Below are 20,266 nucleotides of genomic sequence, written 5' to 3'. Positions count from 1 at the left end.
ACAAAATGTACAATGTGTTGCATATATGGCACTCCATTCATTTGTATAAAATTGGCATGATCATTTATTCCATAAACACGCAGATTTATTTTTATTTCTCTCTTGAATGCAGGTGTCATAGAATAAATTTATAAATAGAAGTAGAGACACATGTGTCCAGTTAAAATTTCGATGATGAGTTATCCATTTTCTTGATCACGTGGCCCCGATATTTTTATCCTTTTCTTCGATATCTCTTTCTGGTGATAATTGCATAACTTTTAACTGTGAAACCAATGTTACTGAAATACTATTATTTCCATTGGCTATTTGTTAATAACATTATTTGAGCACGCGTCTAACACATTCATGAATATTCACTTTAACGCGTTACATGATACTGTCAACAAACATACTAACGAATAATATGTAACCATTTCCTATTTAATAAATGATCCTAAAATACATTACACATGGAGCATGACACCTTGTTAGAAGAATAGAAACACAATTTTCCTTTTTTTCATATTTTTATTTGCTTAGTTGTTAAATGTAATAAAATTAGATAACAGTTTTCAATAAATAATAACAAGAATAAAACAAATTACTAATAACAATATGTTTCAAATATTATACTATATTAGATAACAAAATATTCTTCTCAATGCAATATTTTATTATGCCCCTCGGCAGAAACAGGATCCCTTAGTATTCTTGTTGATCCAGTTGAGAAACTTACTTACTCTGGCAAACACCGTTGGATAATTCGGTCTCTCACATCCAACACCCCACGAGGTGGTACCTATAAATAATGTAAGTATCACTAAGGCAATTCTGTAAAATCATTTAAAATTAAAACATTGTTCTGCTAGAAGATAAATGTTGCCATTGATTAAAGTTACTATTTTTTAAAATACGTCTTCGTCTTCCATCAACTAAAGTTAGTTTCTATGATCCTAGACTATGTATGCGAAATTGTAATACTTCTGTTTGAGACTATAATAAGATCATGAGCATAGAGGCTACTTGTTCCTGTTATGATAGAAGATAATAGTTTAAATTTCGGTCTCCTGTAACAACTACAGTGTTAAAATCTGAGCATAAATGATTAAATAAATAGAGAAAAGAAAAAAAAATTTCGATAAAATATAACGATAAAAAATTATTTTTAGGTAAAGTTCTTAAAGAAGCAAAAATTATATGTAGTACTTCTGACATAAAATAATTATTTGTGCCATATAAATATAGATATATATATAGAAAAGGACATACCTGCCAATTCGTATCTTGTTCCATTTACGACGTGCAATGGACCGCCACTGTCTCCCTGCAAGAGTTTATTTTCAATTAAAATGCCTTTTGAAAAATGCATTATTTTTAATGCATTTTCAGAAATTACTCCACAAGAATGACACAACGGTTGACAATTACATCTACGATAAAAACTAAGTTACATGCATCGAAAAAAATATAAACAATTTGAATCAGTGAAAAAATATTAGGAGTCAACAGTAACTGATTTCAACCAAATTTTGCACTTTTACTATCAAAATACTTTGAAAGTGATGTTAATGTATTATCTGATAGTCCAACCTATATATTTGAAGGGGCCGCGGTGGCTCAGTGGTGGAACTCTGACCTTTCGTGCATGAGGTTCTGGTTCGATCCGAGCTCGCCACAAGTGAACTTTATGGTGGACAAACACTGTGTGCATGGATTCCTCTGAGCTCTCCCGTTCCCTCCCACTTTCTTCATTCCACAATTTCATTCATCTGTCATCATCACCGTCTCCTTTAGCCTAGCCGACATAAGCGTGGGACGTAAAACTCAAAGATTTCATTTCATTTTTATATATATTTTTAGTATTAGTTGGTAGTGTGGCTATATTCTTTAGTTTGATACCTAGTGAAAGTTGATGACTGTATTTGCGGAGAAATTAATATATCAAGTGCAGAAATTAATATATCAGTTTAAGGATTAGGTTAGGTTTCTAAAATTTTTAATCTTTTGGAAAAATGTTAGTAGGTCATTAACTAGTAGATCAGGAAATGATTATATGATTATAGATGACCAAATATTATGATACTCGATTATTTAGCTTATCTAAATTCAGCGCTGATAAAACTTATTTAGATATATTTATAATATTGGTTTTGTTTGTAATATTGGTTAAACTGTTGAGAATTTAGACCAAGTTCAAAATTCTGGTCATACATTTATCCCGAATTACTTCACGGTTGCAGTAACTTTCCGTTTCTTTTACCCATCCCGTAAAAACTCGTCTATTGGCGTTCTAGATGCATATTTTGCTCAATAAGTGATCGAGAATTAAAGTACAGAAAAGCCGCTGAAGTGTCTCTATTAACTCTTTCAGTCCTAAGCCCAAGCAGGATTCAGGGTACTTTTCGCTAGTGGTGGTCGGTTCTCGGTTGAGTGGAAAACTTATAGAGTTTCTTCCTAAGAAGAAAACGCTATTTGCTTGACATCTAGCGATGAAATTGTAAAGATCTTGTCAACTTAAATTTGTGAATTTTCTTGCTTTGCAGTAGTTCGTTAATGAAGATTCGCAGAACATTTTGTGCTTCAGTTGTTTTACATTCTTTCAGTAGTTATATGTAAATGAATCAAACGATGAATGTATGAAGAACAAGTAACGAACGTCTGGATAAGGTAATGCTTGATTGTGGTTGATTAATAGCAAGGTTGATAATTCCTAGATGAGTATTCCAGTTCTCAGAATCATGATTTACGTATTTTCAGAAGACAAATAAGAATAAATTAATTGAAAAACAAAATACATAAAAGACTCGTAAACATCAATTACATGTCCAAACGATGTAAAATACAAGTTTGAATATACAACTTTTTTGCCTATTTACTTAGCTACCTCAACGTACAAGATTCTTTCAAATTGAACCATAGAAAACGAACTACCTACAAGTTATTTACATATTTTTTGAACAGTGTTGTTTCTGCATGTTTTTCATGAAGCAAAATGCATTAAATTCATGCAACCTGATAGTAATTTAAGTCAATAATATCAATAATAAACAAATTTTGCACTTTTTATTTTAAATTGATATTTTTGTTGTAAAAAATATTTTGATGTAACTAAAAGAGCGTTTGTTGAAGTAATATTGCAGCAATTCCACCTTCAATATATAAAGAAATGTATTAGTTTTAAAATCAATGTCTAAAGATGTAGTTGCCATGTAATTCGGACCCCTATATTTTTCTTTACTACCTGATATACACGTATGTCTTCTAGAAATGTACTAAACTGCCACGAAACTGGAATTTTAATTGCCACATAATCACAGGACCGAAAGTGCAAAATTTCTTGTATTTATTATTCGTGATACCGAGTTCCTGTTGATTCCGTGGGTAAAAGTCTTGATTTGTTTTACCTTACTTTGCAGCGTTGAAAATTGAAGTATGGAAATGAATTATGTTATGTAAGAATCTACAGACATTTTACAATTATTTTACATAGACTATTGTTTCAGTTGTCACATTTCATTACAACTAACAGTTCATTGGAAACCAGAGATAACTCAGAATAAAAATCAATACTTCTTTTCACCTTTTCATTCTATACATTGGTAAAGATTTATAAATAAATAATTTGAATATGTACTATTTTATATTCAAATAATTAAAGCAAAAATTAAAAAAATATTTAATTTTTAGTAAAAAAGTTAAATGTATTTTATTCTTAATTGAGAAATTTTACGACGGGAAGTAACTCTAAATAAAAATATTAAGTTGGTGCAAATGAGATGTTAGGTTGGTGTTGACATAGCTACTTATGACTTTCTTTATGACATGTACATAGAATCTATTTCAAGAAATGCTATACTCATCTCTGTAAGGAAACGAACGCTGAATCAAGCTTCGAAATGACACATCGAATTTAAAATGTTTCTAACCAGGAAACAGTGCAAAGATTTTTATTCTTTCGTTACAATTACTAGATAAAATACTCACGTTGCAGGCACTCTTTTGACCATCAAGATATCCAGCACATAACATCTTTTCTGTGATTCTAAGATGAAAATGATCCCCATATCCAGTTTGTTTGCACTCCTCGTTTGAAAATATAGGCATTGGCAATTCTAGGAGTATATTAGAAGGATCTTCATTGTCAGCAGTTTTACCCCAGCCAACAAGGATACCTGTCTCTCCTGCAAATGTGTTATCTGAAAAGAAAATTCGTAAATATGAAGCATTTTCATTTAGAGTTACCCATGAGAAGAGAGATTAGGCTATCTAGCCTCTAAAAGAAATGAAAGTGATTATTCGTCCCTGTACATCTGTTTCTGTTGAAAGAAACGAAACATGTGTGTGTCGTGTTCTGGGCAAGCCTATTTCAACGAAGTAAAATTAACTTTACTCTCGTTGAAGCAAGCATAAGAGAGCTTTCATCGTTGGATTAACCTGTACTTGGGTGTCTGTCAGTCTATTCCATGATAACGTTCGGTAACTTGATCCGATTCTAATTAAATATGAAGAATGTTTTCTTTGAGGTTTTCCAATCATCCAAGTGTGTCAAGAATAAGCGAGGCAATTTATTCACCATCTCGGGGAAACCGTTCTGCAATAAATTTAGTACAAATTTGTGAAACATAGCAGATGTTTCGTTTACGAATAAAAAATCTTTACCAAATGATTTGGTGCTGAAATCGTTAAAGAATAAGGGAGAATTAATCCTAAATTTAAGAAAAGTTTAACTTTCACAAGTTTTCTAATTGTCCTGAAATATAGTGCGTGTTCCTTTGCAATTTATAACTTAAGGAATACCTTCGTTGCTTGTGATTGAAATCGATCCGTAATAGGGTGGATAGTTCCGATTAAAAAAGAAGAAAAACAGAAAGCAGAAACCTTTCGCTTGCTTCTTTTGTGCATGGCACCAATAAGCATGGACGTAATACTTAAATATAGGTTTCTCTATCAGAAAACCTATCATAGTTATGAACCATATTAATATCATGAGCAAATCAATATAAAAACATGATTTTGTTTGCATTTTAATGATAAGCTACTTATTTCAACAATTAATTTAATAATTCAGATACAATACTTTCTTCTTGGCTTCTAATAATTTCATATTATCTAGTAAATAAATCGAATTTTTTACCATACTAAGAACTTCAGGAATTAAACTCGTTACCGCTCCATAACAATATAATACACAAATTCAACGTAAAATCTTGAGATAATTCATTTTAGCAGCTACTGGAAACAAATTCTCTAAATAATTTAAACTTCAACTACTCCAACTACTTTGGTAGCATCTCACAGATCCAAGTTGTTATCTAAATTTAAAGGTGTCCAATAGATGATTCTGATGTTTTTGTCTATCCTCATAACTTAGCGTAAACTACCATCATTGTAAACATAGGAACAAAAACAAGAACTGAGGCTTTTCGCAATATGACTTCCTTAAGATCACCCCACAAGAGTATAAATGTTAGTATTTTTTATTGAACGTTGTGAATGTGAACTCAATTTATCTTTATAGGCTTTTATAAATTTTGTGTTTTATACATGAAACTCTCAAAACGACCACTGCCAGTAAGAGAATGCCTTATCTTCTTTAGTTAGCCCATTTTCAAAGGGATTTAAGTTACATCTTTTTTTAAAAATGCATGTGACTGCACAAATATCTGTTGGAGTGTGTATTTGAGACAAAGATTTGCTTGAAAACGCCTGTCAAGGAGAATGCTCAGAGTCTTGAAAATAGTTGGAAGAGGAAACAAACGAAGAAATTGAAGCAATGAAAGGTGAAGCAATCTATTTTTAGAATGGTCACTCAATCACTGGTGACGAATCTTGTCTTGACGAAATACATGACCGTAACGATGTGGAAGTAGGACCTGACAGTTATTGTCAGTGTAGTTTTATATTACGTATCTGGATTTAAAAATATAAAAAAAACAGCAGAAGAAAATACATTCATTATCTTCGTGAAAAAAATATCTTAGCCAGCTTCATATTTCTCAACATGACATTAGTAACTTCTCAGCAGATTTGCATTTAATTATTCAACGAGTTCATATTTATTGGTAGCTTTCTAATACTAGAAAGAAACAGAATAACTTTAACTTCGCGGTAGAATTAAAAAAAAATCACTCAATGTCAATAATTGCGAAAGAAACATTGGAGTCTCTCAGACCACACCGAAGTAGACTGTGTAACCTTTTAAAACAGCGTAGTTAAGAGTTAATATTGCAAATTTAAAGCAATACTAGTAAATCAAATATGTTATTAATTCTAAAGATACTGACGTTGTTTGCTTAGATACACATCTCGTATTGACTTAATATTACCCAGTAGTGTTGCATATACAAGGATTTGGGAGTCGAAACGGAGAGATTTCTTTATTTTCTCTTAGTTGCAATAGCTAAATGTTAGGATAGTATACATTTAAATAACATTTTATCTACTTGGTATTTTTAGCTATTGCTGATGCCTATGTAAATTGGTCTTGCAAGTTTATTAGAATCGATAATTGAAAAATGGACCCGAACGCATTTTTTTTTTTTAAAAAAAAAAGAAATTGGTTTATGAACAATACGCAACTTTCTATATAGAGAAGAATGTTGACTTATAGGCTGAGTGCTGTGGAATAGCCATTGAAGAGATATAAATATATTTTCTTTAATATCTCAAAGCTATACAAAATGGACTCAGGTCCTTTTTGCAATTATCGATTCATTAAAAAGATTAATAATAAATTGGAGTTTAACATCCACCTTTATCTATGCTGCTCTGGAACGTTGGCCTACAGGTTAAAATGGAACTTAAATAAACAAATTATGATCACACCGAAACAGAAGTCTTATTAAGAGTGAAGGAAAATAGTTTACTGAAACAACTTAATAATAGAGGAAGTTACTTTGTCATTATTCACTGTGTTCGTTTTATGGATCCTCTATTTGCAGCATCGACCAAACCTACAAAGTTATTTTTCATATAAACTAGTAAATTTGTGAAAACATGGAGTACGTTATTTTGTAATTTGACGACTTACCACGTGGAGGCATACACACAGGATTCATTCCATCTTCCAATTCTACTTCTTTGTCCAATTTTATGAGACCAACATCGTTGTTGAGGGTTAAGGGATTGAAACCAGGATGAACCAATGCCCTCTCCGCTTGACGAGTAAAATGTTTGGTTTCTGTCTCATTTGCACGATCATGGTCCATAAAAACAACAGTTATTTTCCTCGCACTGAACCTAGAAGGGAAATAAATCATATTTAGAAAGATGAGCAGTACTGAAAAGAGTTAGTGCATGATTTATAATAAAACTAGAAAGTTTTATGTATATAGTATCTATTTAATCAGTTGATTTCTTCCTTGAGTTGATCTATTCCGGTGTATAGTAGCTACGGCAGATTAAATTCTATAACCTAATGAAAACTATTATGCCACCAAGGGCGCCGATTTCTCTGTAACTTTAGGGGGAGCCCATTAAGATGTGCGTTTGATTGCAGACAAGGGTTTAGGAAGGCATATATGAGGCTTTTAAGACAAATTGAATTCAAATTATTCCAAATATTGCATATTCATAAAAAATACATATAACAATAAAAACATACAAAATATATGTTCATAAAAATACATGGGGGTCCACATGAGCATTTTGTGTCCCGGGTCCACTGGCTCCTCAGAATCGGCACCTTTGCATGTCAGTGTAAAGATATCTTGGATTCAAGGATTTGACAATACATTTTATGAAATATTATGCATAATCGACATATTATTACATATTTTTTGTTTCTTTGACAATTTCAGGCGGATTTTTAAGACTAAGCCTTAAGATACAAAAATCTCAATCGAATGACAAATTAAGGTCTGAACATCACAATCTTTCAAAAGACAAAGTACGTATTACCATTTTCCTTTGGTCATTCCTATTTTACCATTTAGGAAACTCAACTTATTTGGTCATTTCAAACTTAATTCGATGTATTCGCGATATGTAAAGAGCAAAAGATGCTTAATAAATTTCTCATATACATCCGTCCGAAACCGCTCTGCTGGAAAACTTAACTGTAGGTGTTTTTGTATTGGATGTCGTAAATGGTAAATTATATATATTTTATATAGTTTTACTTTACTCTTATATATTTTTGTTTTATACATAAACTCTTCAAACCGACACAACAAATGTCACTAGCAGTAGAGCAGGCTTAGCTCCTGCGACTAGCCTATTTTCAAATGGGAATAAAAGTGCGTTTTTTAAAAAAATGCATGACACTGTAGAAATATCAGTTGCAGTATATACATGTGAGAATATGATTTACTGAAAAACACCAAGACAAGCACTAAATGTCAAGGAAGTTGCTCATAGTGTTGAAAACAGTTTGAAGAGAAAAAAGACGGAGAAATTGAAAGCAATGTAAGTGAACATCAATTAGGAGAGAGTAGTCACTCAGTGCGTAGTGATGAATCTTGTCTTGAGGGAATACATGACATCGATGGTCTGAAGGGAGGCTACAATTATTCTCAGTGTAATTTAATATTGCATATCTAGAGATGAAAATAGCAAAAGAGCCAGAAAAAAATACATTCATTATTTTCGTTAAAAAAAAATATCCAGCCTCATATTTCTCAATGGGACACTAATATTTTCTCAGCAGATTTGCATTCAATCGTTCAACAGATTCATGTGTATTCAAATTGGTAACTTTCTGATACGAGAAATCAACAAAGCAACATTTACTTAGCCGTGGAACTAAAAATAAATAAATAAATAAATAAAGCGAGAATTCTATATTCATGAAAGAAGCAATTGGGGTCTGTCAGATTTCACCGAAGTATAACTTATTTTCACCAGAGTAATTAAGGGTTAAATATAGTTAAACTTCCCTTCCTTTTTCAAAATGAAGTTCTATTATGAATAAATTTCATACTACTTAAATTAAAATGTTGCAATGATATAAAAGAATATTTAAAGTTGTAAAATGTTTGGTTTCTGTCTTATTTGCACGATCATGATCCATAAAAACAACAGTTATTTTCCTCGCACTGAACCTAGAAGGGAAATAAATCATATTTAGAAAGATAGGCAATATCAACATATCAATTTGAATATAACAAATTTCAAAGGATGTATCTGTTTCTACTCCTTTTAATTAAAATGCATTATTGTAGATTACGCAGAAACAAGTGGAATAAAACATTTAGCAGCCCGCATTTATACCCTGTAGGATAAGAGAGAAGAATAATTAATGCAAGTGAATGAAAGTGGATATGTAAGAATCGGTGGAATGAAAATGTATGAGCAGAAAGTAAGGGACGTTTGAAAAGATTTTTTTTTTAAAAAAATCAGTAAACTAAAGCCATTCCAAAGAGATAAGATAAATTATTCTTCATATAAATCAATATGCTGAAAAATTTAACAACGATGGCATAGGTACTCAAAGTTGTTAAGAAAACAGTCAATTTCTTTGAGTTTGTGGTGGGGTATCTCTGAAACTAAGAAAAATTGTCCTGAGATTTTCACTATAAGATACAGTACATATTCAAGGTTAGTTCTATGTAACTGAATCATTATTTTAAAATTTTAGACAGAAAAGAAATGTCAATTCAACTACTTTTCATGTTGTATTCTTTTTGTCAAGACACGATATGAAAATTTTCGTACTTACCCCTCCAGGCAATGTGCTGCTGTAATAACATACTTAGAATTAATTAGACTTCCTCCGCAGTAAAATTGTCCATCGTACAACAATGCAACCATCCATGGATACATGTTGACAAGGGCTTCTTTCCCGCCAACAATTTTGGTGTCTGCGTCAGGCAAGACTTTTAGTACTTTACCACATGCTGTGGATAAATAAAACAAAAATCAATCTAGTGGTGACGGAGTAGTTATGATAATAGTAAAAGAATACTTGTATTTGTTTCGGGGGTAAGGTTTAAGTATTATAGAGGGACATTTCACGTCTAATCAACCTGTGCAAAACACTTATATTTTGTTCAAACTTGATATTATTGGGATAGGTAAGAACATGGAAATATATAGGCCCATATTTGTGATATTTATAATATAATAGGCTACAAGTATTATAGTATTAGCGGTGAATCGTACGCAAAAACAGAACCCAACTCACCAAAAGCAAACACTCTACCACTGAGCTAGCATGCTCCCTAACACAATAAACGGTACCAAACAAATTTCAAAGGATGTACTTGTTTCTACTCCTTTTAATTAAAATGCATTATTATAGATTACGGAGAAACAAGTGGAATAAAACATTTAGCAGCCCGCATTTATACCCTGTAGGATAAGGGAGAAGAATAATTAATGAAAGTGAATGAAAGTGGATATGAAAGAATTGGTGGAATGAAAATGTATGAGCAAACGGAAGAACAGCGAGAAAACCCATGAGCATGATATAGCCTACCTTGAATTGCTGAAAGTAAGCGCTTTCTAATTGAGCCTACAGTTTGAGACAATTCTTTCTTTATGAGTTTTATAAAAAATGAAAGTAACCTATAATTCAAGATTCAAGATTGATTTCAAATTATGTTTTCATGTAATTAATTTTATTTGAAAACTCTACAAGATTTTCGTACTAGCGCTTAACGAAAAAGAAAGTTTGTTCAAAAATGTGTCATAGGTCCTACACTAATTAAAGATCTCATTGAAATACATGAAAGACAGACCCATAAGTGAGTATAAATTCTCGTGGGTAGTTTTCCAGAAAACATTTCATCAAAACATTGTGTAAACTTAAAAATTGACGTTTTACAATAAGCAGAAGTCATATATTAAGCCGAAATTGATACTGAATAGAGCCTTATCAACTCTTCATTATGATGGAAAACGGTGGCACCTTTTTAAGTACTGCAAGTTTTAGTTTGCTGAAAAAACACTTATTACTAGAAATGCAAATTAAATTTTGTTGTGTAATACTTGATATTAGATCGAAGTAAGTTTGTTTTGTGTTTGTTTCAGTTGTAATATCAAATGACTTTTGTTTGCACCTAAATCTACCAATTTTCAATTTCTCTGAAGATATTTTTTTAAAAATCATATACATCTTAATCATACCATATACAGCTTAAATCATATACAGCTTAAAGAAATAGTTATTCTCTTACAGAATCTGGTATAATTAGTAAACAGCTTATTGCAGCCATTAGAAAAAAGAAATGTGGGTTCCGATGTGTTGATAAACAGACACTACGAGGTGTGCTTTTCGGAGTTGCATTAAAAAAAAAAAAAAGCAGCCCTGCATAAAATTCCGTGTTTCAAAAATAAGCAGAACGAGAATTCCTGCTCTGCTTAAAGATAAGATCATTGAAAATATGTTTTACAAAGTGCTGAAGGGTCTTTAGGGAGAACGGGAAAACATCCGGTAGAAATATAGTTAATAAGGTAAGGCTAAAATTGTGATGAACTCTTAAAAGTCTAATTTTTGTTTAACTATTGGCTAATATTGTTCATAGTTTGGATATATATATATCAATCGATGGATGCCTTCAAGCTGAATAAAATGACACACTTTGAGGGTAGCTTTTGGGAAACTCGAGGAAAAGCAGAACGATTTTTTTACTGCATGAACAAGTACGTCATTCGTTGGTAATTTGGTCCAATTCATAGATTCTTTTCTGCTCGAATAGATTATTTAATTATTTTTTTTATGTACCGTATATGAAAAATACTCACTACTAAGTAACAGACTCTTTGCATTCATCTAACGGTAACATTCACACACACTTCTAACAGTGACTCGTGTTCTATTCGTAATAAATTGAAAGTGTTTTGCTAATACTTACTGCATGATTCACAATATTCAGTTTCAATAGGCGCTTCCTCTTCGCTTGTTCCCAACAGCCATTCTACTACGCCTTTGTTTTGCTCCTGAGCAGCTTCTACTGGATCAACTGGTTCGACTGGGCCCTGAGAATGCAACATTTTATTCATGCAAAATTAGTTGTTTGTAATTTATTTATTTATTTATTTATTTATTTATTTATTTATTTATTTATTTATTTAATTTCGATGTTGAGTGCAATAAATTGAAATAAAGCTTTGCTTTAAGTTAGGACGACCATACGCCCCGTTTTGACCGAGACAGTCCCGTTTTCGGGGTGTATCTCGGCCATACCATCAGTAGATGAAAAAAAAAGTTGTATTTGTCACGTTTTAAGCAAGTGAAAGAAGTAAATAATAAACCCAGACTTGATACTTAATTTACACTTAGTACACTTGAAATTAATTGCCTCATCCCCTACCCCTTTGATGAGATGGTAACATTGGACCTCTCAATAGGTGATTATGTTTTAAAATGGATTTCAAACTGCAAATTTGGTATTTGTTTCACAGATTTTGGTAGTTTATTATATACCGGTAGTTTTATTTCTATGTGGTGTAACGAGTTTTGAGTTTTTGTTAGCCGAAAATCTTGCATACAAATATGATTTATAGTTTTGCTTTTGTTTTCGTTTACACTCCGAATTTAGTGAAAAATTGCAGATATGTATGGATGCGTGTGTTTCCAGTACTACTATTTTTTAGTGTCCCGTTTTTAGCTGTTAAAATTATTGTCACTCTACTTTACGTTCAACTTCTCCCAGTTACATTACAAACAATAAATCAGCGTTTGGACATTAAAAAAAAAAAAAACTTTCCGTCATTGATTAACAGGTCTAATACTGTGTAAGGAGGCATTCCGATATTTTTTTTCACTGATATAACACTTCCGATTTTTTTAGATAGGTTCTAACAATGAATTAAAGTTTCTAAAAATACCCAAATCATATTCAATTATTGATTTATTTTCTACTGGAGAGACGATACAAATGATGAAATAATTATTCAAAGAAGAATGATTGAAGAAAACGGAAGAACCTTCCAAAAGTATGAGTTCCCACACAATCACATGATATAGAATCGGACAATGGATCTTTCCACCAGAGTTGAGCTCTTTACTACTTAAACATCATACATAATACATTATTCAACTCATAAATTATTATATTCGATTAATAAATTTCAAGCTTAACATACCACGCTTATGCCCTTTAAGCTAAAGGAGACATAGGGCTCATGAAAGTGAATGATTTTGAAACAATTGGTTGAATGAGAGCCTCGAAGGGAAAACCTCGAGAAAGAACACGGATACGATGTTATCCACTATAAACTCACATCGCCTGGGATCAAACTAGGGTTCCCTCACACTAGAAGACAAACGCTCAATCAATGAGCTACTGTAACTCGAGGCTAAAAATAAATTGATTTATTATTGATCTTGTAAATGTCTATTCCTTTCCTAATAATGGTAAGTAAATGATACACAAGAGTTAGATGTACAATACTGTATTAAGAAGCTTCAGTCTTCCTACAATTATACGGTTAGCATAAAAGCCTTTGATACTGGAAATCCAGTGGGAGTTAATGTGGTTCGAATTCCATTTTAAACTGCACTGTTGGTCCACTGGTGCTGAAACCAACCTACCAAATTTTAATCCTGTGAATCATGGAGGCTTCCTTTCCAATATATTTATGAAGTAGGTAACTGTACGCTTAACAAATTTCCTACAGACATTTTTTTCCTTTCTTTGATTGTATTGTTTTTTCAAAAAAATAATGTAATACTGTATAGGTTGAAGTAATGTAATTTTTAAAAGAATCAACCATCTCCCGTCTTGAACTTGAAGATTTGTTCAGTTTCTGGAAGAGTTTATGAATAAACTCAAGAATTCCGTAATTACTACTGAATATTTTATCTTAATTCTGAACTGTCACAGTGTGTTTAGTTCTTATAATTCTCAAATTATATTACTTTTGTCGTTCAAAATAAGTTAGAAATAATATTGAAAAACAAAGAAAAATACTTACTTGAGCATTTATAATATTCACTGCAGTAAAACACAAAAATAATGTAATGTAGAGACTTGTTACCATATTTCTTCGGTATTTGATATAAATCCCCGAAACAATTAATTAGTTGTGTATTGAAGATCTATAAAATAGATCTGTATAAAGTTTAAGCAAATATTCTCTATTTATATTTTTTAAAAGAAGCTTTAACTGGAAGTAATATTATCAGAAGAGTACCAAGGAAATACAGGCAGTAAAAACTGTTATTCCTCATCTGTGGGGAACCGGAAACAAGATTCTGATAATGCAGTGTTTGATATATGATGCTATTTTTTTGACACTACTAGTGATAGCATGGGATACTGGAGCCCTCTAGTAGAAAAGGGATGGTCGCTTTGAAGTAGGCCAAGGTACATCTTCCATAAATATGTGGGTTTGTAGGTTTAGCTCTTTGGAATTAAATCAAGATTTTTCAATTACTAAAAGACATGACAGTATTCTGCTTTGTCACATTAATGGAGTAATTCTTGTTAAGCATGGAATCCTCCCATTTCCCTCAAGTACACCTGTCATTGGGAACGTCTTTGGACACCCTGCTGTTATGCAGGTGATGTGGTTGTTATGCAGGTGGATTGAAAATATATCATCTCTATCATTAATAAAAACAAAACTTCTGTCTTTGTTTATTATATTTTGTAGCCTTCGCATCATACGGAAGTGTTGACAGATATGTGCTAATCTTTTTTAGAGTTAGATAACAACAACAAGAAAAAAAAAAAACTCAGTCAGGGTCAGTTGCCATGCTTTAACCTAATATTTAAGAAATATTTTCATGCCGGATTCTTCCTCTCTATACAGGAAGTAATTATAAACTAAATTATAGCTTGAAGAATGAAACATTAATCATTCTTCTTTCTTCATTTGTTTCAGGGCTTGGAAACTTTTCGGTGAATAACTTAAGTAATTCGTTTATGAATAGGATGAGGGTTAATAACATCAATTTTTGGTTAATGATACGATCATTTCGTTTTCCCTTTTGGAAAACTTTGGTATACTTTTAATAGATGAAGGATGTTTAGTATGTTGTTTAAAATACTTTAATATTATGTTGTTAAAATACTAACGTTAATATTGCAAGTTTTTCTGCTAACTCTACAATATTATTAGTGTTTATCGCAAAATAGCCCAAATATGAGACACATGGACGGGTGAAACTTACAGTGGTGTAAGACAATTTGTCAAATTGAAATGACTTAAGACACACACACACACACACACACACACACACACACACACACACACACACAAACAAATGTAGATAAGTAAATTTGTTAACAGAAAATGTGAAGTAAGTCAGATTTTCATTCTAAAAGGAGGGAAATTTCATCAGATAACTTTGAAAGTTCTAGTGATAAAGAAAACAACTGTCTTGTTTATCAGAGAAGTGTATTGTCAAACAAGAAAGTATGACTTAACACCACTTATATCAAAATTAAGCTGAAGAAGACACTAAGTGTGAAAGGTTAGTTTTTATAGTTTTCAAGAAAACGGAGAAAAACGAACTTCTTGGTAAACCTAAAATTTATCCTGTACAAGAATTGTGCCACTCATTGAAATCAAAAAGTGACACTGAAATATATATCCTTCATAAGATCTTCGTTAGGACACTTGCAAGTTGACAGCTCTTAAATAGTTAATTAGTTCTTAAATTTTAGTTTTTAATTAACTAAAAATAAAACCTATATCATTGGCTAGAGAACAGAAGTTGAACAAAATAACTTGTTTCCAGATAAATTGCATAGGTTTTGAGTTAATCGAAGAAAAAAGAAAACAAATGTAACTTTTGTGGTGCTAATTCATGTCATTCTTTGCAAATGATAATTAGCACTTTTTATTTTTGGTTTTACTGTGTATGTAGCAAGACACAGGGTTAACTATAGAATGTTTGGTTCTCTTCCTCTAATGTTGACATAAATAGCCATCCTTGCAGCTCTAGTTGATAGAGGTTGTGTCATTTGGTGCACGTGGTTCCTGTTTCAATTCTCGGACCACAAAAAATTGTATTTTAGAATAATTTACTTACGTTAATAATCCGTTTCTAAAGGGTAAGGTCTAAAGGGTATAATTGTGGGACCTTAAAGTAACAAATTTAATTTAATTTAATTTAATTTATTTATTTATTGACATACGTAAAATCCTGAGACGAATATTTGAATCCAAGAAGAACGGGAATGGGAATGGCGCAAATTTTGTAACCAGGAACTATGTAATTTCTACCGTTTACCAAACATTATTAGGATCATCAAGTCTAGGATGGCATATCATGTAGCCAAAATGAAAAGAAGATGAAACGCTTGAAATGTCTTCACTGGAAATCCAATCGGAAAATGAACATTAGGAACGTCTAGACTCAAATGGGAGGACTATATTAAGATGAATCTCACAGAAATAGGAATACAAAGTAGAAACTGGATGCAACTGGCTAAGGATAGAAGTAAATTGAGATATTTTGTGAACGCGGCATTGAACCTCCGGGTTCCATAGGCTATAGAACTATTATAGTTAGTTACACATATATTATTTGTAAAGTAAAATACTATTGTCTCAGATATTTGTGCAGACGATAAGATTATGAAACATTTTCGTTGTTTATAAATGATATCAGACACATGACAATGTTGTATTTTAAAATTTTTTGTGTTTATTAAAAAAACGAATAAGTTGAATCTAGAGACTTCCAAACTTTTTTCTGATCATGGCACTGCCCTTTTGTTAAGTGTATCCTCGGCACACTAGTCTATGGGTTGACAGCACTACGGCAGACTGACTCATCTGCAGTTTGCTATCAATTTCAGCATGAATTGAACTATTTTGTGAAAACAACAAGCTCCAATTTTCCATTAATTACTAGCGTCCATTCTTGAACATCTCTCGAAAATAAATATTTTTACGACTTTGAAAAGTTTTCTTTTTCCTTTTATTTTTCAAATTTATATTGAATTATATCATTTATTATTTATTGTTTATATATATATATATGTTTCACCCTCATTGTCACCTTATCTCGAAAGTTTCGCAGCACATTCGTTGAGAATCCCTGGTTGTGTGAAAGCAGTTGCGTACGTAATCTAAGGCCCATTTCAGATTATGCGGCGTTTGCCGCTTGCCGCATTTGACAGAGCGCCGACTGTGATTATTTGATTACCATTAGTATATATGAGGCTTTCCAGACTATCTGGCCACGGGAAAACATAAACATCACGACGCCCTTCAAGACGCGGTGCGGCGCTGCGCTGTACACGGGGCATGTTGATTACTATTGTCGCTTAGGGTTCTCTGCAGACTAGACGGCGTGAGCGTGACAAAATTCTGTTTGCTAGTATATTGAAATATGCTAGGGGGAGTTACTTTTGACTATAAATGGATTCCATGGAAAATATAGATATAAAATATTAATTTGTTTGGTGGAGAAAAGGCCCACAATGTGGGAGAAATCTTTGGATTCGTACAAGTCCAAAAACGAAACAACAGCTGCTTGGAGGGAGGTTTGCATCAGATTGAATTCCAATTTTGAGAATTTGAGCGCCAATGAGGAAAGCAAATACGGTAAGTAAATGTAAAGATTTTTGTAGTTGATATTGATAATTTATCATGGGCTTATTCAGAGAGCGGAGTGGGAGGGGTAGTGGATCCAGTACAATAGAGGTAGTTATCGTTTAAAGATTGTGAAATCCAGTTTCTGTACTGCACGTTTGCAACTTAGAAAGTACAAGAGTAAAATCATATTTGAATCGATATTTCAGAAACAGCGAAACTCCAAGTGCGCTTAACGTAACATTGATTTATGCAAGAAGATCAAAGGTTTCGGGCTTTAATTTCATGTCATTTTATTTGTTAATTGTTTTACTTGATATAGTAAATAACAGAACGTCGATTATTAAATGTGCTTTTTCACCAAAAAACGTTTCTTGTTCATTCCTGAAAAAATTTTGTTCTGAGAGTTATGCTGTTTCTAAAATTTCCGATTCGTTTGTAAACTTAATAATATTTTGTGGAACGTTTAGTACTGATTATTTAATGTACGAAATTAGGATGAGGCTTGCAAATTAGTGTTAAATTTTGGAAAAGGAAATATTACAAAAAAAATTTTTTTTCCTGCTTATCACATCCAAATGATGGTTGTCTGTGTGGTGTGTGTTGTTAACATGCCTACATTGTTATGTATTAAGAAAAACAACAAAATTGAAAACGGGGAGAGCTTCAAGGAGAAGGAAACATATTGTATCAGTTTTATAGAGAAGTGTTTGCATTGAATTAAGGTTAAGATTGAATTCATTCGTGGCTAAGTGGTTAGCGTACGCGCCTTTGGCGTGGGAGACCCGGGTTCGATTCCCAGCGGGAGCTCATGTGGTTCGGATTCCACGTTAATCAGTAGGTCCACGTCTCATATATCCTCGCTGCTGAAAGGGACGCTAAACTAAAATCAAAAACTCAACAAGATTAAGATTAAAAGATGCAACTTTAAGCCTAAAACCACTGGAAAATCTAACCTATGTGAATTATTGAGTTCAACATACTGATAAGAAAATACATATATATATACTCTCATCTTTATCCCACTTAATTATTGACTCAAAACTCAGGTCATTATTTGCTCATTATATTACATTCAGCCAACGATTGCATTGAGGCAATCATAGGAACAAATATAGTTTTAAATTAAAGTCTACAAATGTAAATATGTGCCTCTCTTTTCAACACTCTTCATTCTAGACCAGTGTTGAATTCAGGCGTACTCAAGGGGATAAGTAAGTCCCCTTCGATTCACTGCCCCTCCAGACATAAAATTTTGCTTATAGTTTTATTTCTCTATATTTATTTTGTACGAACATTGATGCAAAGTACTCAGATACAAAGTACCAGATGCAACATAGTAAATGTAAAATTTATTTTTATTACTTCTTTTGTTAAGTTGATCAACTCAGAATTCAGATTAATTTCCTATATCTTATGCAAATATGCGCCCCCTCTAGAATTGTGAAAGCCCTGTTGCACAAATGTCTGAATTCAAAACTGTTCTACACCATTCTGTTCTGCCATGGGAGAGACCTTCATTTCTAATGAAATAGTGTGTAAACATGTTTCGTATAAGTTAATCTGCTTTCTTTTCCAATCCTGTAACACAAAGTGGAATATCTTCCAAACCAACCACTATAAAAGTGTCATTAACGTTGTAACCATCTCCATCCCTGACAACCATATGTAAAATGCAGCAAGCTTTAACTATTTCCACCGCTAATTAGACTGTAACATTTAGGGGTCGGTGAAAAATTCTCCACTTATTTGATATTATACGATAAGCACACTCAACGTGTCTCCTGGCTCTACGTAAACGGTAGTTGAATATCTTTTTTCTTATACTCATTTGTTTTCCAGCAAATGGTCGCATTAGATTAGTGTGGATGCCGAATCCTTCATTACCTACAAATAGGGCTGTGCGATATCGAAATTTCGATATCGACATTCAATATTTTTCTGATATCGATATCGAAAATATCGAATATCGATATCGACAACATCCAATATGGATATTAAACATATTGATTGGTCTTGAATATTCATGTTGATATAGACAATCTGGTTTCAAAACGTTTCAATGGAGAATACTTGTTAGTCACAAAAAACAGACTTGTGTTCCTTCTAATCCACCACTGTTTCCTCCGAAAAAGTTAATAAAAATAGTAATTTAATTTCTTTCCCAGCTATCATATTGGTCATCATTGCGGAAATAATGAGAGGGAAACAGGGTGACATAGAATATGCGTGTTTTACTTGTGTGTAGGTGTTTACCTGTATTTAATGTATGTGCATTTGTGAATGTGCACGTGTGGCTGTATGCGTTTGAGAGAGAGAAGTTCTTTCTATAACATAACACGTGCGTGTGTTGTATTTTAAGCTCACGCACAAACAATACTTGATCCAGATATGGGCGGTAGGGGCCGCAGTGGCTTAGTGGTAGAGCGTTCACCCCTGGTGCATGAGGTCCCGGTTTCAAACCCTGCTTTCGCCAAGTGAACTTTGTAGTGGACAAACAGCGTTGCGTGAGTTTCTTCGGGGTTCTTCTGTTTCCGCCCACTTTCTTCATTCCATCATTTTCATTCATTTCTCATTATCATCGTCTTCTTTAGCCTAACCGGTATAATCGTGGGACGTAAAACTCAAAAATTTCATTTCATTTCAGAGATGGACGAATGACGTACCCGATCAACAAAAGCAAAATCGGGGAATCACCGTTTCTTTTTTGTGCTAATCATTTGATGCCTTACTGCAACAGGAAATCGATGCACATCTTTCAGTGCCATCTACAGACACTGGTGCTATTCAGCCGGTTCGCATTGGTTCGCCAGAACCGGTTGTTAATATATTTCGAGTTTGTTATACC

The 20,266-nt window shown here is 32.6% G+C and overlaps 1 protein-coding gene across 1 annotated transcript in view; it reads right to left on the bottom strand.

Annotated features, from left to right (window-relative positions):
• Positions 1-498: 498 nt before the first annotated feature.
• The window catches only part of LOC145685413 (transmembrane protease serine 9-like), a 54,291-nt gene continuing 34,523 nt past the window's right edge, over positions 499-20,266 (bottom strand). The window contains exons 8-14 of the mRNA XM_081757807.1: positions 13,843-13,862; positions 11,778-11,901; positions 9,641-9,818; positions 7,013-7,221; positions 3,967-4,178; positions 1,252-1,306; positions 499-781 (exon numbers count right to left, since the gene is read on the bottom strand). Coding sequence (XP_081613933.1) covers positions 657-781; positions 1,252-1,306; positions 3,967-4,178; positions 7,013-7,221; positions 9,641-9,818; positions 11,778-11,901; positions 13,843-13,862 — 923 coding nt within the window. The 3' untranslated portion in view covers positions 499-656. The remainder of the gene's footprint in view (positions 782-1,251; positions 1,307-3,966; positions 4,179-7,012; positions 7,222-9,640; positions 9,819-11,777; positions 11,902-13,842; positions 13,863-20,266) is intronic.

This window comes from Thermobia domestica, chromosome 5 (assembly GCF_964235325.1).
Source record: "Thermobia domestica chromosome 5, izTheDome1.hap1.1, whole genome shotgun sequence".
Taxonomy (NCBI): domain Eukaryota; kingdom Metazoa; phylum Arthropoda; class Insecta; order Zygentoma; family Lepismatidae; genus Thermobia; species Thermobia domestica.
The sequence above is the reverse complement of the archived record's forward strand: the minus strand, read 5'-3'. Positions and strand labels throughout refer to the sequence as shown.